Source organism: Pezoporus flaviventris, unplaced genomic scaffold (genome assembly GCF_033815535.1).
Source record: "Pezoporus flaviventris isolate CSIRO_AGI_PZ_B2104156 unplaced genomic scaffold, CSIRO_AGI_Pfla_v1 ptg000037l, whole genome shotgun sequence".
Taxonomy (NCBI): domain Eukaryota; kingdom Metazoa; phylum Chordata; class Aves; order Psittaciformes; family Psittacidae; genus Pezoporus; species Pezoporus flaviventris.
The window spans coordinates 14,291,585-14,313,449 of NW_026892585.1; the positions used below are offsets into that span (position 1 = coordinate 14,291,585).

Genomic DNA, 21,865 nt, shown 5'->3' on the forward strand with positions numbered 1-21,865 from the left:
CAAAAGAGTAGGCCACCAAAAACTTACGGAGATATCGTGATTTTAGTATCTGTGTCCTGTTCAATTTTCTTCAGGTTTCTTCCTTCTTTGCCAATAAGTCGGCCAACAAAGTTGTTATGTGCCAATATCTTCAAGGGAATTTCTTCTGTACTGTAATGGAGGTTACATCCAGTGAGACTTTTGGAGACCAAGTTTTTCTGCATGTTATGGATTAATTTCATAGAAATGTCTATGACTCCCATCTACTTACACATGTTTATACTAAATGCCGAATGAGTCCAAGTGCAATGCACATTTCAGCACTATCATCTACAGCTTCATACCTGCTAAAGCTCAGACTGAAGTAGCAAGAGCTGTTGGGAAGGAAGAAATATATCTTAACGCTTTCAGTGAGCACTCACAACTTGTTATGCTGACTCTGATTAAAAGCTTTTAGTTGCTCAAGAAACTTCAGTATTTGCTCCAGTTCACCTTAAAATCACAGCCAGGCAATGGGTGAAAACATTGATGTTTGCTGGGACTAATTAAACAAGTAGACTGTCCTAATGAAAAAAGTCTTGGTTCCTTTTTTGACCTACTCAAATGTGGGTAACAGCAACAAAGATTCACTTGTTAATTGTTTGTAAAGACTACTTCTTTAAACAGAGTCAACAAGAATTCAGAATTTTTAATGCTTCCACAATGAAATGCCTTTTACTCACAATTTAGTATCTTGAGCTTCCTTTTGCATGATCTCCATAATAATTTTACAAGCCGTTGAGCAGCCTTCAGGAGTTGAGTGGATGGTAATTGGTTTCTCAGCAGCACCTGCATTCTCTTTACGATGAATATCGATTCTGGAAAGAAAAACACTAACTGTAACCACGTACTATACGTTAAGCCTTGCATATTTTCAACTCTCATAAAACTAGTTAATTTTGAGCTAACACTGACTACATATAAGTGACTTAATTATGTAAAGTATACAACCAAAACCTCTCAAATACTATTTTGTGTGTGTGTGTTATGATGAGCCTGCCCTACCCTGATTTTACCAGCTAAACCCCATCTTTGTGAACACTGGGATCTCTTTTTCTCATCAAACTCCCATGAAGTTATTCAGGGGAGCTGGATGACAATCTACTGTAAACCAGTGAAGACAAAATTTCATCAAGCTTTCCCAATACTCTTCCAGCCCTGTCACTCCACTAATGGGTGTGCAGCTACAGGACCATCAGGCTTTGTTCCACCTTGTCTTTTCTAATGACCACAGCAGCAGTTTCCTAGCATTTCTCTGCTAGCAAGTAGCACTGTAGAACTTGCATTCATCCTCAAGATTACTTTCCTATGCTTTAAGCTGAAAATTTGTCCTGACATTACCTTTCACTAACTCCACTTTAAAACTACAAGCCTCAGTCTACATCATCATTTATGTAGCTCTAGGAAATTCGCAATAACTAATTAGGATCTGCATCAAGATAATGCCTTGGATATTATTTGTCCTCTGCCAGTAACGTGGGTCACATACTCTTCCTACTTCTGCTTTTTGCTTCCTCCCCTCTTCCCCAAATAATAGCCATTTCCAAACCGAAACAGCCATTCTACTTTTTCAATAAACCTTTTATTTTTTTCCAGTTCTTTTTGACATTGAAAATTTACTTTGGTTAACGATGCAGCATTTTCTAAGAAGCCTATGGCAATCCTTAGTGCAACTGAAATTAGATGACATTTCTTTTTTATCCCCAAACCAATGAAAACATCATTCCTGAAGTCACAAATCTGTAAAGTCTGCAGCCTGCAATTATTTCCACTCAATCCAGCCTTCTTGTAAGAGATAAAAACTTTCCTTATGCCAATCTTTCAGGATTTTTATAGTCCAGGAATTAGATGGTTTAGATCTTACCTAAAAAATTAGTTATCCATAGGCAAACTACAGCCAAGTCTTGTCAGGACACCACAAATCTCTTAAACCTGTGTTATTAAATTCAGCAAATAGTCTCCTGGGTTACAACACGCTAATGAGAGGTTGGAAGTAGGATCATGATGATAATCCTGGAGTTGGGGGGGGGGGGAAGGGGAAGGGGGGGAGCCTCTTTGCTGGGAGGGTGGGAGTCTAATTAGAGAGGACTCCCTTATCCTCATTAACTGCTCTCAAAACTGAAGCCACTCCACCCTCATACACCTCACATACAGCTCATTTCTAGGTCCTGCCTTCTGTAACTACAGAGCCAGAGGCTCATACCAGTGTACTGTTGAAGACAGCATCTTTCACTCTCTGCTTTTAGGGGTACCCTAGAAGAATTCTTTGAATATGATCCCCACCTCCCACTAAGCCCTTCCTTGTGGGTAGGGATTTAACATGCACTGAAAATCTCCTCCAGCATCTCTAGATCCTAGTGCTCTAAGCTGCTTAGGTCACTTGGCGGCTTGCTTTTTGCCTCCTATACATTTCCCTACTCCGTGTTTTGATGTGGTCTGCAACTTGCTAGCAACAAATGTATTCATTGGGGATGAGGTATAAGGGCAGTGAGAAGAGATAAAAAGGTTATCTCCCCCCCAACTAAAACATGTATAAGACCTCAGAATGGCCTAAATTAAACTAAAGCTAGAATAAACGCTTAAAAGACTTGGATACGTCGCCGCACTGACTGTATGTCCCACAGACCAACATACCACAGGTTTTCCACTTTTTGAGCCAGAATCTTATTAGTACATCTGTAAGCAAACTCCCTGGCCTCAAGTACCATCCTGTTAGCACTGCCTAATTTCATGTTTTTGAAAAAAAGGAAGAAACAAGTCAGATAGGATGTGAACATAAGCCAAGGACAGAAGCCAGTCCTTATATAAACCTTGCCAGAGATTTCCTATCCGCTGCTATTTTCAGTTGTTCTCTGACCACACAGGTTGTGAAGTTTTACAAGTTTCCCTTTACATGGGAGATGAGGACACAGTATTAAAACTTACAATTACAGTTCTGTGAAATAACTTACTTGGACTGAGTCTGTTTTGTGATGTTCCTGATTGTCGCTCCTTCTTTCCCGATAATGGCTCCTACGAACTGTGTGGGAACCAGCATCCGCAGAGGAACGTCTGACTGTGGTTTCTGCCTTGTGGTTGCACCGGGTGACCCTTGCCTCGGAGGACCCCTCTGTCCAAATCCACGTCTTCCCTGGGGATGCTGTTGCGGGGGTTGCTGGGCTGCCATTTCATCAGGGATGTATGCAACTTTCAAGGAATAGTTTTCAAGCTGAAACCCGTTCAGTTTTTCTATTGCTCTGTTTATTTGCAAAGGGGAGGAGAGAGGAGAGGAAAAAAAAACAAGCCACAATCACATGCAGGGCCTTATAAAATGACAACTCATTCAGATAGGGACTTCTGCTCTAAATCACATGACAAAGCTAAGAACTGGTTCCAAGATGAAAAGCTACATTCAAAATTCTTCAGTGAAGATTTTGATTTAAAAAAAGAAAAAGAAAAAAAGTTGTGCAAGTCACCATATTAAGGACTACAAGTTAGTTCTTGCTCTCTCTGGGCTTCTGTGCACTTTAAAGGTTTTGCTGGTGCAACCCTATCAGCAAAACCTCACAGGAGACAGAGCTTATACACTCAAAAGCATTCTTTTGCCTGATTTAATTTAAATCAGTTTCCCAAATAGAATTAAAACTGCACCAGAGGGAAAACATTTTAGCTGCTATCACAGCACCTTCATTAGGGTTTTTGCCAGCATAGCTATTTGGCTGGAGCTTTTGCAATAACTGATGTAGCTATGACAGGAAAAAAAGAAAAAGAGAAAAAAAAAAAGGATATGAAAAACAGCTCCTGCTTCATTCTCAGCAGGAAAGAAGGTGTTCAAAGCTCTTCAATGGCATTTGAGATGCCATTTAGCAAACCATGACAGCACCCTGCAACTTACCAGCTAGTCATGTTGTAAGCACGTTTGATAGTTAACCAGGAAATTAAAGCCAACATGCCCATTAAACGCTCCACAGATACAAAGGTGTTAGAAGGCATTTAGATGGCATTTCAAGTTATCTTGTGCTTTTTGGCAAAGCAGAGCCCTCTTAAATATCACAGAGAGCTACTGCCCAAATGCACACCATGGTCCACCACACTGAATAGCCATCCGGTCTCTGAGCTCTCCCTCTGCCCAACCCTCTTTCTGACCAAGGTGGGGTCAAGTCTGAAAGTCAAGCTGACCTGCTGGTCATCTCCTCTTGTCTGAAGGAGCATAACTCTAAACTTAAAATTTCTGGAAGGTAGAAGATCTTCTACTCACAAAGTAGAGTCTATGATTAAAGAGCCAGGAAACAGCAGGAATAACTAAGCTACATGCAGCACACTGGTAAGCTAGTAGTATAAAATTAAGATGTTTGCACAAGAAAGGCATTTCAAGTTTCATTATAGAAGGCATTATTATTCAGATTATTAGTGATACTTCAATATCACTGAAACACACATTGATTTGGGGTAGTTTATAAATGCCAGGCTTAATCTTGGACCAAAGGTTACTGATAGATTGTGTTTACAGGAGTGGGAGGGAGGAGGTTCCCATCTTTCATTAAGAACCTATCAACATTTTCATTACAAAGCTCCAATAACCGTATGCTCTACAGCAAGGCCTCTGAAATTCAGGTACTTAACTCAGTACCTCCGTTTGGGGGACACACATTTGCAGGTGGTTACTGACAGTTTAGCAAACACTTTTACTCCTACCTCTACTGCAGAGATAAAGGATGACGCTAGCCAATCACTTAAATTTTCAAGGGTAGCTAGTGACAAGTACTATTCATCTCCCAAGTGTCCCATCTGGCAATCTGGGTCTCAAGCAGCTGTCAAAGCCAAGCAGCAGCTTTGCAGGTAAGAAGTAGTATATGGTACAGAGGATAACACATCCCTCAACTCCCAGGGGTTGGACCAGTGTCCTCTAACTATTCCAATTGGACAGTAAAAAGCTTATGAGAAAACAAGCAATTTGTGTCTTTGTGTTTGATAAGGACTGATAATAAGTAAGGCCTAAGGCAACACCAATGGACAACAAGGAAAGCAAAATATTGAATAACTGATCACTGCTCATTACATACTTCTGTTCACCAAATGAGACACAGGCCCTTTGGGAACAGGGCAAGAGTGTAATTGCTCCCATAACAGAAGAATCTCTTACAGCATATGGCAAAAGAGAGCTGAATTAAAATTTGCTGAGTCTATTTCAGAGCTGACATTTTCTGACTTTTACTCCATGGACTTTGAAGAGCATTTTATTTTACAGAAAGCAATGTTTACAAAACAGTAAGGACAGTGAGCAGCCAGACTTGTGAAGCTTGTGTTCTTATGAGTTCATCTCTCAAGTGTTAGTTTCTGCAGAGATTTCTAATGCTTGAAAGGCATTTCACTGGAGATTCTCTCCATGGAGATCCTATCTTGGAAAGGGGTCTGGAGTCTTTTCTTTTTATGCAGCCTGAACATACTAAGTTCTTGTGGTTGCAAATAACTGAGACCTCTATTTCTGGGTTGAGTTTTACTGAAATCAGCAAAAAAGCTGAATTGCTGCCAGCGAAGGAAATGGCACCACCGGGCAATGCAGTTGCACAAACCCTATTTCTTTTGGAACCAAACCTCAGGATGTTGGAACGATGAGCACCAACAGTTTTGTGAACATGCTGGTAGGCTCAGGATTGACATCCATCCCAACTCATTCCCTTCCATGCATTCATTTGACAAGATCAGACAAGATCTTTCCCAAAATGCTTCAGTCTCCTCTGACTTAAAAATGTCTTAGACCAGAATCCCAGAACTAACACAAAACCTTATATTAAATCAGTGCACAAGGTATCTCACTCTTCCTTAGAAGTGATAGGGGAAGAAAAGATTAGGCCTGTTTGCAACCAACCCACATACCTATCATATTTTCACAACAAATATTGGAACAGCTGGCACAGGTGTATAGATACATATATATATATATAGATATATATAGATATATGCACCATACCCTTCCTGGAAAAGAGCTGGAATTGTTCTACTCAAGAACAATTAAGGAATTGCTAAGCTGTTCTATATGACTGTAAGTACCCTGAATTGAGGGGGGTTGGAACTTGATGATCGTAAGGTCCTTTCCAACCCTAACTATTCTATGATTCTATGAAGTTCAAAGCCAACTGAGAATTTTGCCATTGTGGAAAATCAATTATGTCAGCAAGGAAAAATCCCTGGCCACCAAAGCCATATGATAACATGGAAAAATAACAGTACGGGATGGACTGGTTTGGGGAAAGTGTTTGAAGGCAAATCTGCTTTAGAGTTCACTGCTCTAGTTAGCTACTAGAGCTACTACAGTATAGTACTATCACTTGTCTAGGTATTACTAGAGGAAAATAACAATTCACCCTCTGAGCCAGAGTTCTCCATATTTTATAGGCTGAACCTAAGAGGAAAGTGAATGACTGGTTCCTCACAGCACTAGTGGTACCGGTTTTAGTTAAAGCTATCATCACTCTTGCAATCCACCAAATACATGTTAAATCCAGCTCCTTTAGTAAAGCATATACTCACATTGGCACACCACAGCAACACCACCTCTGCCTTTCTGCAAACCTCTCTGCCTTCCCAAACAGGGCTGGAGTCTCCTTCCACGACCACAAGTTGGGTAAGGGCTGTGCAGGTTACCCCTGTCAGAGGGCACTACTGGTACCTACTGAAACAACCCACAAACCATCTTTTACACTAGGGCTAAAAACCTCAGTGTCACTTAATGAGGTCAACGATGGAGAAAAAATTAACTAAAAATCCAAATTCACCAAGGGACTGCAGAAGATACTTAGCAGGCTCTGCTAAGATGTATAGTAGTCTGGCTTATGTTCACGTGATGCCTGCTTAGAAGAGGATCGCTACATAAAAATTAAACCCTTAAACAAGTATTTTCTAAATCAGTCACCCCATTAATGTGACATCTCACCACTGTCCTCTCCCAAGCTCCCTGTGAGAGGATGTTTGCCCAGCCTTCCCCCTTGGAAGCTAGTGGAGGTTAAACATCTTAGATAAATGAATACAGTAAAAGCACTGAGTCTTGTGCTGGAAATCATTCATCCATTGATAGTGTAATGACACTAAGCACTAGATGGAGAACATATTTCACTCCCACACGCAGCTTGTACGTACACCACCTTTCTCTTTTCCTCCCTGAACAGAAACATTTGCATACTGAGAAGACAGATATACAGGGTAATTTTTCTTTGGCATAATAGCATTTCTGTACATTAAATAAAAATATCTATTAATATTAAAATAATGAAATTAAAATTTCATTACTATTTCTGAAAATAAATAAAAAAAAGAAGCTTATAACCATACACCACTGAATTTTCAGTATTATCGTTCCTATGGCAACATTAGCCCTGACCCACAATGGTACGTGAAAGTATTAGTTGCACGAACTCTTATTCGTTCATCAAGGATACATGTTGTGTGCACACAGCTTTGTGCTTCATGGAAAGGGTGGGGGAAGAGAATACTTTTCTTTTTGCAATTATTTTAATTATAAGGTGACCACTAGCGTGTTTACACTCAAAGTAATTCATGTCCCCTGAGCTCCTTATATTATAATACACCACTAATAAAATAAATAAATAAATAATAATAAATAAAAACCAAACACCCAGACCCATACTAAGCCAATATACACCCAGTCCATATATATGTGATGCCAGCCTTGCACAAAATTTCCCTTCCGTAATCTTGGGTGGGGTTAAATCCTGTAGCAAGCACTAGACACCTACACACTGGAACATTCTGGGGAGGGAAAGAGAAGGTGGTGTAACTTCTGAATACAACAGCTGTAACTGAGGTGGCAGAACATCACAAGGACACTGTCAGCACCTCCCGTTGGTTGCAGTTAGGGATCAATATTGGGAAAAGCGGGGGTGCCCTTTGGCAAGCAAGTCCCAAGTTTTCTCAGTACCTACATGTAGCTGCTTGTGTGTTCAAACCAAACAGTGGGCCCCAGGCTCTGCTGCTTCTCCTCTGAACTTGTCCAAATATTCCATAACTCACCATGACATTCAATAATTGCATATGCCATAACAAGATGTACATGCTTTGTAAGACCTCCTCCATCTTCCGGGAAGGACAGCAGCAGGCATAGTTTCTGAGTTGGAACAACTCCCTCATCCTCCCAGGCACTTCCAGTAGAGGAGGAGAGGAATGGGATCACTGCTCTGGCTGGCAGACCCAGCCTTCTTCTCGCTGTGCACAGTCCCAGAGAGCAAAGGATGGTTTTCGCAGGCCTGTGCATGGCTCTGTGCATACCTCTCTCCACAAACCTACCAGCCATGCTGGCTCCCCTCCTTGGCCTCAAAGACAAAAAGCAGCATCCTGCTTTTTCTGCCAAGATAACCTCATGCCTGTCCAGCTAGGAAAGAGAGGCATCACTGTGACAGGTCAAAGCCATTGACCTTCATTCTATCTAGAAGCCAATAATTGTCTTAGATTTTGGGTGCTACATGCTCTGTCGAAGACGTGCTTCTCAAAAGGACTGCAGCATTCTTCACCAGTTTCAGTTTCCAAGTTGATTTTGGATGCAGCCCTGTACTGAATATGCAGCAGCTGCAGTTCCAACCTAGAGATAAAAGCACACCTCTGCCACAACAGTTAGACTTGCAAGACAGCTCACTTTCCCAGCTGGGTGGAACCTAAAGTTCTGTTCAAAAGTAACATCCTCCAAGCAATGCATACCACACTTGTTTAGAACTGCTTATCAAAACTATCTCCAGATTGTGCTTGAGCACCTTCACCACACAGCACTGCTGGTACACACTCCAACAGGCACAGCAATGCCATACAGTCTATTCAGCAGGGAAGTAGCCAACGTTGCCTGTTTTGTCAGCCAGCACTAACTGTGAGGTTAGTATGTGTCGCAGAAAGGGCACAAAAGACATAATTAGAACTGGGAACCCACTGTATGTGGTAGCACAGATACCTTCATGACACAGTGCTTGCTTCAAAAGTCATGGCTAAAAGCATCAGTTACCCTAAACAGCTAAATTTCAAAATACAAAGCTTGTTATCAGCTGTTGATCCTCAACAATTTTAAACAGCTTTTGATATAGTCAGTTCTTGCTACGTCTTGCTTTTGATATAGTCACAGTTCTTGCTACTCCTTGCTTTTGATATAGTCAGTTCTTGCTACTCCTTGCACTGCATAGGGTAATCAATACTGCCTTTTATCAGCTATAAGCTCTTGCATACCAATCCCCCTCCACAGCCACTGCTGTCCTCCACAGCCAGTTCCACAAAGAAAAGCTAGGTCATGGCTGGAAAAGCCATTCACGTGAAACACCACCACAGTCACTACGGAAATACACACATGCACAGGTCCTGTAGTGACACTCCATTACAATTCTTTTTTTTTTTTCCTACAAAACCCTCTATCTGGCCACTTCTCTTAGGGGTTTCTAAACGGTTGCAAGGTTGCATTCTGAACCCAGACAATCTGTACAGAAAATGGTCTCATCCCCTTAGAAAACTCTGTGTCCATACCAAGCCATTCACAACAGCAAATCAAGGCTCCTCCACTTGCCCTACCTGTTCCAAGGCAAAGAAACTCTATGCCATCATTTGGCCTCTATCACTTCAGGTCCTCCTCCAACAATTCATGCTGGGTGCTAATTCACCTGCTTCAGATTAAAGATGTTTTCAGTTATTGTCACTAAATTCTGTTTTGTGTGAGAAATCACATGTCACACACTTCTGCAAAAATCTTGGCTTATCTCAGCATTTCCTCAGGATTGACCTTCATAATTAACAAGTAGAGTTTGAAGGTAGAGAAACTGTACCCTGTTGGTTTTGACTTCAAAAGGGACTGCACAAGTCCAGGAACCCACATCACAGATGACAGACAGCTAAAAAATACACATCATGCTTCTTTCCATAGTATTTTAGGTACTTCCTTCTTACGTTTTCAAAGAAGGAACTGGCACATGGAGCATTAATTTTTAATATTGCACCACAGGTTTCTTCAGACCTAAAAATCCAACATTTGTAATTACTGAACAACAGAATTAAAACCAAAAGAACCTGAAGAACCTGATGAATGATTCTGGTTTTGAAAAAAGTTGAATAGTGAATTCAGACAAAGATTGCTTCCTCCAGCTCCAGTGTACACAGGAGACACCACTGACACAAGTTTCCCATCACATTTGTTTAGAATACTCTAACAAGTAACCTAACACTTTGAAAGATGAAATACATGTGTTGCATTCAAGTTACACAGGAGTCATAATTACTTAATTATATGTACAAATATAATTTCATTTGTAATTTTAAATTAATGTATACCATAAGTGTACTCTGCATCTTAACTGCTGATCCCAGTTAGCCACAAGGTGGCAGAAACTTCAAAGATAAAAAGATCATTGTAGGCTAGTCGGTGGGCTTGGTTTTGTTTAATATGCTACAACTAAAAAGATGGGGAAGAAATGTTTGTGTCACCAGATCTAAAATTAAGGAGCACACAACTCCTTTTTCTACCTGTGGTAGAAAATAAAAATTAAACCTATAGCATAATATATAATATGGAGTTTTGAAGGAAAGTGATATGCAACCATTAAGCATTATGTTTTTCAATTTTAATATCTAAATTGAAAGTTATTGATTACTGAAGATATAAGCAAGCATAAAATATGTGCCCCAAAGTTCAAAAAACCCAAATAAATTATTTTAGGTTTCAGATTATGACCTTTTTTTTTTTGTGCTTGTAAGCAGCATTAAATTTTCTAATTAAAATAATATTTCTTAAGGGAAAATTGTATCAAAATAGCAAACAAATAGGGGAAGAATGCAGCTGCTAACCAGACATACACAGAACAACAGGCACTGTAAAAGAGCATCACAACACTTTTTAAAACATGACTAAGAATTGTTAAGCAATAACTCCCATCATCTGTCATTGCAAATCACTGACTTTCTGCCCTTTCCCATCAAATATTTCTACCCAAATTTTCACTTTTCAAAGTTATTTTTAATCAAAGTGCAGGAAAATATAATAATAAAACATAACAAATAAGGATAAAACACACGAGGCTTGGTGAGGGGAAGACTAAGAGATTGTCTTAAAAGTTAATGCTTACATGATCATTTTATCAATACATAAATCAGAAGGGAAGTTGCATATAAAATCACAACAATGTGAATCCCAAAATGCAAGTGAGACAACAGTAACAAGTACATTAAAAACTTACTGTCTAGCCTGGTCCTTATTGCCATATGTTACATTTACAACTGCAGTCTCCGTGTCAGTGTTCACTAGAGAGAAAAATGCAACAAAAAAAGGTTCAGTGTGTGCTCACTTCCCACTCCAAATTTAAAAGCAATTTGAGAGCAGAGCCATACCTTGCTCACAGTTCTCCACTGTTCCATACTGAGCTAACAAACTGTCCAGCACCTATGAAGAGGTAAAAGAAACGACAGGTTTAAATTTCAAAACAGATTAACAAAAACCAGCCTGTAAAACTAGTAAAACATGTAATTATATTATCAGAACATAAAGCATTCAAGGCATCCACTCCAATAAGGAAGAAATGTTGACTATTTTGAGAAGAACAAGCACACGTTGCTTGTTTTCTCTCACATCAGACAATCTGCATGTGAAACCTCATGAATGTGAAAATATAGAACATAATTCCAAGAAGGCACATGGCACTGCAAGTCACACACTCTGAAAATAAACTTCGAAGTCACCTATCCTCAGAGTGGGCTAAAGCACAGGCAGGAAGAATCAGAGAAGAGCAAATCTGAAATAAAACCTTTCCATGCATCCCAAGCACATATGTGTAACTTTGCGTTGTTTGGATTTGTCTTTTTTCCCCTGCCCAGTATAACAATGTCATTCTCTTACTTAGAGGCGGCTTGTCTATATAGAGAAGTTAACCAGGATAACCAGTACATAAAGAGCTGTTCCGCAATTATTTTAACAGTCTTCCCAAAGACCTGTTCCAGAGGAATCACTTGCACAACAGTCTCTTCATCATTATTTGAAAGAAGCAATTTGTCCTTTGGCAGAAAGGTAGAGAGGAAGGGCTAAAACCATATGACATAGGGCAAAGGAAATCCAAATAAAGTGATTTTATTTGGCATACATTGGTTTATTCTAGTCAAATGGAGGATGAAGGGGCAAGAGACGATGAGCCTTTTAGGAAAACCCAAGTGCCAGAATATTGCAGTTAAAACAATACCCACAGTTGTATCTTCCTAAAATTCCAACTTTATATAATTCATTTTCTTCCTGGTGAGAAGTAATGTGACTGTGGCAGTAACTAGCACAGAACACAAGTACATCATTGTGGTTTACTGCATCCTAAATGTTTTGTCTCAAGAATTAAAATGATGCTGGAAAAGTTCACCATTTACACCAAGAAGTGAAAATGTAAACTTGCAATATCTTCTGTGACCAACATGTCATTCTTCACTTTGGTCGGTCTCTTAGGGCAAAATGTCAGTATGAAATGGAAGAACCCCTTTTGGGAAAGGAACAAAACAAGGAAGAAGGGATAGAAAGAAAGCAGTAGGCATAAAAACACATCTGTGCAGCTTCTCACTGCAGTACACTCCCGTTTGGTATAACCAACAACTGTATGTGTACAAAACCCCAGTACCTAAAAATGTAAAATTCAGAGTTTACAACCTCATGAGATTAAGAATTTAAAATTATAATTTATTACTGCACAGTATATTTTTATTACAATATAAAAGACATTTTTAAGATAAACTGCAGTTTATATGCCCAAACTTAATGACAACTTCCACCAGTATAATTTTCAATCTTTACCACCTACTAAAAAGGAAATTGCCCAGACATTTCAAAGGTAACATTTCAAACCAGGTATTTAAAAGGCAAAGCACTGCACTACTACTTCCAACTGCAGAATTTCTGTATCTTTCTTGTACAGGGTCTAGTAAGCTTTGTTGGCAACTGTTTCGTTTTCATAGACAAGTTGTTAATTGTCCTCTCCTTCTACAAATAGAGATTAGCCTACTCAGAGTTTGCCTTTTCAATCCCCTAAAAACTAAATTTTTCTGCCCCTGCTCAGGTCTGACAATTTGAAACTAAAGTAAAATCTGCTCTGAAATCCGCTAGATATTCCTGATGCAGGGATGCTCCAGGGGATTCAAGTAAATTAAAAGGCTGTGGAAGAGCCTTTCAAGACAACTGAAATGTTGGCACAGACTAGTAGTAGGGTTGTAAGGTCTTGCAGGTCTGCAGCCGTACTTCCAACGCAAGCCAGGAGAGTCACCGCATGCGATTAGAGGAAAGCCTTCTTCCACAGACAACTTAAGTGGTAATTGTGCCTCCACTGAAATCAGCAGGTGAGCAGAATCTCAGGTGGAGGTCAGGGTTTTAAAACAAGAAAAGCAAAGTAAGTCCCTGGCTTAGAGCTCATTCTGAGATGTTTACCTGAAATAGGATACTAAAGAGTTCATTAGTCTGATAAAGCAATTTCTTTGTCCCTACGGTATTTCAACACCCTTGCTGTACTACACAGCAGACCGTACTACAATGTGAGCTACAGTCTTTAGTTAGTTCAGACAAATTTGTTAAATTTCAACTGCACAGATCACCAGCTCATGCCACTCTACCGTAAAGAGGCATTGCTTCAATATCACAGAATTTCACTGTCATCCTTAATCATAGAGGAAAAGATCAAAACTGGAATGCCAGAGGTACCACAAAACTCTGCTACATAATTATTAATCAATATTTTGTAAGCTATTTCCATATCAAATTGATATTCTAAGCTAAGCATACCTTCACGTTAAGACATAAGTATTAATGTCATCAGCTTCAAGAAACAAAATGCTTTAAAGCTGAAGCCACGAAAGTTTTTAAAGATACTATATTTTCTCAAAAAACTACTACTTTCAGCATGTTTCTGATCAGTCATCAGAAACCTCTCAATCAACTAGTCTTGCATCTGCTCCAAGAAGCCCAAGAGCCAAAAGGGTCCTTTGCTGTTAATACTGAGGAATAGCTCAGGATGGCACAGAGAGCATCCCACCCATCTTCACCAGGAGTTCTCCACTTATGCTGCTCCTTAACCCTCTTTTGAGCTGTGTCAGTCAGAAACACTGTCTGTCTGGGCTTTAATCCAAGTGATTTGAGTTCCCATATTCTTAAAAGTGTTGCTTTACCGAACAGATTTATGAGAAGTTTCCGTAAACAATCGGAGTTTTCTTTAACTGAAATGAGAAAAAAATCCTCTTAGGCTAAAGACACTTGTTCTCCACAGCCCTATTCTTTCTGGATGCTTGCATTTTCATCACCACTGTTCTAAAGCAGCAAGCTTTCAAGTGTGATCAGCCACACAGTCTTTTAACCAGGCTGTATTTAAAACACACTAGTAAAGTTTCAGCAGCAGTCTAGGTATATGCACGCGTGCATGTGAGGAACAAGCTTCATGGGTGAGAACACTTTTAAACGACCCAGCTGATTCAGTTGGGAAAAGTCATTACAACTGTCTTAGAAGCCAGACCCTCTATTGTAACATACTTTCAAAACACACAACTGAACTCCTGCATGTTTCTTGCTTCACTTGTATTTACTGCAATAGCCAGTTTCTATTCACATCCTTAGTTTTTTCCTATTTCTCTTCACAGTCTTTTCCCTCTCCCTGTTTTTTTCCTCTCTAGCCCAAAGCCTCTAGCTCTGCTGCAAAACAAACATGTTTTGTTTAAGCTGCTCTTCCGTAACACTCTTCATGTACAGCCTTGTTGGGCAATCAGAACAAAATTCAAAGCCAAGCTGGTGGTGCAGCAGCAATTCTGATGAGCAGCTGAAAAGAAAAGTTTATTTGTACAAATATTTAATCTAAGCTGGAAAAAAAGTCTTTCCTTTTCTTGAGCTCTCCTTCTAGCAGTTGTCTAAATTGGGTCTCCTGCTCTTGTTATAGCACAGATGTCTCTCTCACAAAAAGCTGCAGTCTTATACTGTGGACTTTCATTCATCAAGCTCTAAAAGCCAATTCTGACTTCATTATAAAGAGCATTACCCTACACCAAGCCCCACAAATTGAGACTGCTTTACAAGGAAAAAAGAAACAAGGAAACATTACTCTTCAGTAGAGCCAAGAGCTCAAAGCACACATTAAAATATCCCAGTTCTCATACAGATTTCACAGGTTTAGAAGTAGCACCTTTGAACAAAGCAGAGCAGTTGTTTTCTGCACTTTCAGAACAGACTATTTCATACACATCATCTTATGGTGCTGTAGGATTTCTGCCCTACGCCATAAGCAAATTAGTCTCAAGACATCTGGTCCATAAGCACAGTTATCCATATTGTTTCTCTCTCACACATGCACTTAGCGATGGGATCTTCACAGTAGTGCTGTAGAACCTGAAGTTATTTTCTCTACTCATGTAGAGCAAATACATTAGACCATCGCCCTTGTTTCCATGACTCCTGTCACATTGATTAGGAGTTAAAATTAGACAACACAACAAATCACAAACAGCAGAGGCAAAGAGATAGGAGCATCAGGATCATTTGGTAGAACACCACATGGAAATTTTTGGCTGCAAAGGCCTTGACCATCCTGGGTAATTTAACAAAGAAGGGGTGGAGGGGGAGTCAGGCAGCAATATGAGGAAAGAAGTTATTAGTGCAAGTTGCTTTTTGATTTGAAAGAGGAAAGATGGGTTGAGAGAAAACAAAAAAGACAAGTAAGGAAAGGAGGGGACATCACTCCAGATAACAAGCCTGGCTGAAACCATTAATGTGATCTACACAGTTCAAGTACTCTGTTGCTATAATTAAGTCCACAAGAAAAAGACAATTTTCAATTACTTATATTAATGCAGTTCAAACTGGCCTGGTGTGACAGCCAGTGTGCAGCGCAGCACAAGCAGAGCTGGCATTTTGCGACTTCCATGTGTGAAACAGGACCTCGCAAAGCCACCACTGTCCTTGCAGCCCTACCAGCTGCCAGCAATTGATGATACCAAAATGGGTCTTTGAAGCAGCTTCAGTTTGGCATAATCTTTTCACTGGTAGAAAGCACATCCCCAACAATGGGCCCAGCTAGCACGGCTGTGCAGAAAATTAAACATGAAGAAGCCCCTAATAAATGTCTGAGGAAGCAGTTATTTTTGAAAGATGCAATGGGATAACCCTGCATCACCTGTGTGGAGTCCAGGTGAGCTTGGCCCCAGGTCACCCAGCACACCTCCCAGGCTGGGCAGCCTGTCTGGACCACTGCCATCAGTCATAACTTAAATATGGCAACTTCACCCATTTTCACCAAAAAAGAAAGTCAGAACATGCTGGCCCCTTGTAAAGGCAGAGGAGCACGGACATGGAGCACCCAAAACAGCACGTGGTCTGCCAGGACAAAGTTATTCCTCCAAAACCTTGTGAAGACATTTGAATAGGCAAAGCCACTTTGTGATGGCTCAATACACTGCAGCATATGGTGATGGTGTTTTTCATCTTGTAGGCCCTCCAATACCCAGTTTACTGTCTCAAGAAACCATGACTATAGTCTGGAAGAATCAGAAAAATAAGTCTGGAAGCTGCTGAAGTCATTGTTTGCACACACCAGAAAGGCAGCGCCTGAAAACAATAACTCTGGCTTATTTACCACATCCCATACAAACCCTGGAGTGAATTCTTCTCCTGGGAACTTACAGTTACATCCAAATGTTCGAAACTATTAATAAGTTTACCCTATAATACAATTCTGTTTAGGTGGCATTACCAGGGTTTTAAGAATGTAAATCTGAACCACAGAGAACAAAGACAAAATTGACAAAGGAACTACTAATTGAGTGACCAATTTGGACACCAAGGGCTTGATTTTCCACAGCACTCGGCACGCCTGTGTGTTCAAAGAGCAGCTTCAAAGTCACTTCTGGTAGCAAGAAGAACACAGCACTTCTGCAAGAGGGACCTGAGGTTCATCACAAGACAAACTGAAGTCAAGGCACGCTCTAAGTAACCAACAGCAACTTCTGCTTTAACAGTGTGCTCAGCACCAGAGACCAAGAGGTGCAGAATTCAGTTTGCCATGGCAGCATTCAATTCCTCTAGTCAAAGGAGTTTGTCTTCCTGAAAGTCCTCAACTTGCTGCACAATTAAGGAAGTGTGTCATGAGTAACAGGGGCACAACTCTTACTGACAAGTAATCTCCTCTGCACAAGCTGGACTTGCTACTTGACAGCAGAGCCATCCTCCCGCCTGAGCCAACATCCCTCCTACAGGCCCAAGAGCAAACCCTATTTACCTTGTTCTCATTATGGAACATCTGAAACACTCAAAAAATAAGTTGATTAATTGTACTAAAGAGGAGATGATTTGGACTGTTTCAACTTCAGTGTTTCAAGTTAAGAAAAAGTTATAAAGCAACTGATGATAGGTCTCAGGTAGAACATCTCATGCAACCATAACTACAGCTATTGTAACCAACTCCGCATACCATATGTGTTTAAAAGTATTTCCAGATAATACTGCTGGACCATTTACATTTATTTATATACATATTTATATACGTATTTATATATTTTATATTTATATGTATATAATCGCACACACCACATATATAAAATAAAAAGGTAACGGAAAAAGAGGACTAAATGCCTTGAAACCATATTGGTATTCGAGAAAAACATTGAAAAGGTTTTGCCTTAAATCTGCTAAATCAAAGAAATCGCATAAAGTATAATTAGCATAATTTACAAAAGGAAGAAGGTTAGCTTCTAAAGAAAACAATTTACAGGAATCCAACGACTGTAAGCAACATGGTAAACCACTACAGATGAAGATCAGCATCAGGACTTTCTTTCCTTTCAGTAAAACTTCATACAATGGAAGATGAAAAAAGTCACTGACAATATTGTAATGAAGCTCTGAAAATAGAAGAAATTGCAAAAGAAATTTTTGGGCTACAAGGTTAGCCCAGGTCCTCGATGAAGCAAGCAAAAATTTGTCTGCTTTCATGTTACCACATTACACCCTAAACAGGAAAGAATCTCTTCAGTGTGTGATAGGGAGGAAAGATTAGTGCACATTACACTAAGGAAGTACGGGATGAAAAAAAAAAAAAAAAAGCTTAGTATCAAGGCTGACAAATGGCATTAAGTGATCTCTAAGGTTAAAAAAAATGAAAAAGCAGTATTTGAAATGTTTAGAGAAAGGAAAAAAAAAAACAAAACCCAAAACCAACAAACCACTCATTAGGTGCATGGGTGGCCTGCTTTACAAAGAGATTAAAGGGAACAGGATAATTCAGTTTGGAAAGGATCGAAAGGGAATATGATACAGGTATTATGAAATAACGAATCACGTAGAGATAGCCAAATTGGCAGCTTCGATTCACCCTTCATCTAAATTAAATGAAAACAAGTTTGAAAACACAGAAATAGGTATTTATGCAACATTATCTGAACGTAATTAAGCACTGCACAATATCTGCTACAATACTGCATTAATCTCCCCTCTCATCATGCTAAAGGTGTAACTCCAAGAGCAGTTTCAGATAATGCCTGAGCTTAAGAACCAGGTTAGCACTAATGCAAGCACTTCTGATGCAGTACCCATCCTGATTTCCACAAAATTAAAAAGCACTGTCACGCAGATGGGCCCTTAAAGGCAGCAACTGTTGTTTAATGCAGCTGATCCCCATTCCCAGGATCTCCTTGTGGGCACTGATGGGGCCCCCTTCCTCCTCCTTGGGCAGACGGGCTACCAGAACATTTCTGCGGCTCGGCGTGAGGGAAGGATCACATGCCGGGCTGGCAGATGGGAGTTGTGAAACGTAGTAGGAAGCAGCAGCAACACTTAGCTCGTGTTCATCTGCCTCCTCTCGCATTGAGGCAGCCAGTTTAAGTGGAAACACTCTCCACTGCTTCCACAATCCCATTTGTAGTTTGCCAAAAGGAAGTTTAAAAAAGAAAAAAAAGAGCAAGCCATAAAATCATTACTATCCAGTGAGTATCCATTGCCCAACTTTGATTAAATGATAGACTACACAAAAGCAAGGGAGCCAGCAAATTTTTAAAGAATGTTTGGAAAATACACAGGGATGAAGAATGGATTTTCTGCTTCGCTCACAGCACTGTATTAAAATACAACTGGTGTTTTATTGGCAGTTTTGACACCTTCTTATGGAGGCATCCAGCCCTGGTCTCTGTCAGGAAGACTGCTGCTCAGCCACACAGTGCAAGTTGCAATGTCCTGCTCAGTGACATGAAAACCAGAAAGGAAACGGTTACTTTTTTCCTTTCCCCCTTGACCTCTCAGTCTTCCCAACTTTGCTAACTCTATATCATTACCAGAAACATCTTTTCAATTGAAAGGTTTGTCAGGGAGAATTGTATTTCTCCTCTACACTTTACTCTTCTCCCTGTGTATGTGTGCACATGTGTGTGCAAAAGACACTTTCAAAACCTATTTTCTGTAGCTAATATAAAGTCTTGAATCCGCTTCATTACTGCTCTACGAGGCTGGTGCTCATCTGATATTTTTAGTTTCAGCATAATAATAGATCCTTCATTTAAAAAATGCCTTCTGTAAAGTTGGAAACCTGCAACTGTAATGGGAATCTGTCAGACTAAAAATCAATTCTTGAATCATCTTTTAGAACAGATCAATAATTACAAGTTCCAAGAAATTTCTCAACAAGAGCACAGGAATAGTTTCATGAAGAGGCCACGCATATGAAAAGTTTTCCTTCTGGTGCAGGTGTGCTGGTGCAGTGTAGAAACAGAGCCAACTCAGTGCTCGATACCCCTTGATTCCCAGGGAAAACTTCCCTGGGACGATTGTCCCATATTCTAACATTAAGCATTTCCTCTAGATCTGCTTGTAACTATTGAAAAATGATAGAGGGAATCATAGAGGAAAATCCTGTAATGTGGATTTAGGGTTCATAGATTAGTACAGATAAAAATAAAGTATATTAATACTGAGATGGAGATCACATCTGAGACTCTCCCTCTATTGTGCACAAGACTCAAGATGACAAGCTTTCAGGAAGAAGAAAAGTCCTTAACAACCACTTCATGAATATCTTCAATCTCTTTATAACCAGGAAAAAACTATAAAAAGCTTGAAGCATTTTACTTGAGTTATATTCACAGGATTTCCCTTCCCCCTTCTTAAATTGGTCATCTACCAATTTAAAAGCCAAGATGCATGCCATGCCTTGGCTTCCCAGCAGTCCTACTAAAGGACAGCACTGCTGTGGACCAGACATGTAAGAGAAGGTTTGTCCTCTAAACAGCTAGTCTCTGAGCCTACTGAAGGGAAGGAATTGTTACCTGCATTTACAGAAGCTTACAGATATATGGGTTGGGTTGCTGGATATCCTCGTACAAAACTTTTCCTCAAGCTGTCAGTGCATGTCACCTACCTCACCTCCTCAGTTATGTTGCTGGTATGGCAAAAATCCTGTACCAGAATGTAGACCAGCAGGTTCATAATACATGGGGCAGCTCAGTCACTTTAGTTGTAACAGCTATAATCAAAGTTGCTGAAGTCATCCCAACAGCTGGAGAATACAAGTTTTTCTTAGTCTACCTCTCCTGGTTTGTGTGACTATTTTCATGGAGAGGTGAGGAATAAGGACAACCTTATCTAGTCCCTGCTGTAGGAATTAGGCCATGAAAGAAGTAGAGGAGGTTGAAGTGGGACTCAAGAATTTAAGCCTGGGATCAGACAAAAAATATGAGTTGTATGCACTTTAGAGCAAGGAGCAGAGATCCTGGTAAAGAGAGATCACCACCTTCAAGTATCTGAGTTACTCTGAGCTGCAGAATTGGGTTAAAATAAAACCTGCAGGAAAAGTCTCTACAGTACTAGCTAGTGCAGAGGAGAGCTTTGCAAACACCAACAATTAGGGCCGTCGAAGTCTTCAAGCTGCACTAATATGAACCTTGGAGCAGAGGGTTTTTGAGTGCAGAAAATTTCTGTGGCAAGACATTATCTAGCAGCTAACCATTCAGATATATCATAAAAGTATACATATTTCAAACACTCAAAACTAAGTTATTAAACTCCCCCTAGAAGTTGAAGAGATTATCGTGAAATTCTGTTAAGCACATATTTACAAAGAGCTATGAGATTTCCAAGCCTAGCTTAAATTATACCAGCATTATATCCAACTCATGCATTAATCTGAGAGGTAAGGTTTAACAGGATGTTTACAAAAAAACACAGACTTTTGAATGTAATTATCTGAACTAGAAATAAAGATTGCAAAAGATGCACTATGCTAATACCATTTGACCTATATACCCAAACAAAACAATTCAGAGCATGACTGCTGAGTGCTAGCTGACAGCTTGCAGACTATAAATTGCTTTTAAGTGTCATTCGATTGCTCCTTCAAAATTGACAAGTAAGATGACTGGAACAATCCAAGAAGAACAGCCATAGTTAAATCAGTTAACTATGCCTAACGTGGTTCAAGAGTGATTGTTGCTTCCATCTACTTGCATTCAGAGCCTCCTACAAAGAGAGATAAAAAGAGTTTCCCATTCACAGCCGTGCAGTGTGTATTCAGTCACCAGCAAGCTCTCCAGGTCTGAAGTTTATTGCACAGCCTCATTATTAATAAAATTAGAATACGTTTTCACTTCTTAAAAAGGGAAAACAAAAGAGGTGTAATCAAAACCAGCAAGTTTACACTGTTCCACTCATTTTGGAGTAACTGATACTCTAGTGGCACAGACCTGAAAACTGAAATATCCATAATCCTCACAAATACTGGAATGCATAGAGGAAAGTAGAACTACCAGCTAACACAGGTGATACATGGTTTCTTGTTCTTTTATTCAAAGGTAATTGCTTGCTCTGGAACATAGTTAATTGAATGCTACTTCTCAGGCTTACTTATAAAAAACA

The 21,865-nt window shown here is 39.8% G+C and overlaps 1 protein-coding gene across 2 annotated transcripts in view; it reads right to left on the reverse strand.

Annotated features, from left to right (window-relative positions):
- Positions 1-21,865, reverse strand: part of IGF2BP3 (insulin like growth factor 2 mRNA binding protein 3) — a 115,437-nt gene that overhangs the window by 32,928 nt on the left and 60,644 nt on the right. For both annotated transcript variants that reach the window (XM_061464759.1, XM_061464760.1), the window contains 5 exons: positions 11,362-11,413; positions 11,211-11,274; positions 2,970-3,254; positions 702-836; positions 28-150 (listed from right to left, as the gene is read on the reverse strand). In XM_061464759.1, coding sequence (XP_061320743.1) covers positions 28-150; positions 702-836; positions 2,970-3,254; positions 11,211-11,274; positions 11,362-11,413 — 659 coding nt within the window. The remainder of the gene's footprint in view (positions 1-27; positions 151-701; positions 837-2,969; positions 3,255-11,210; positions 11,275-11,361; positions 11,414-21,865) is intronic.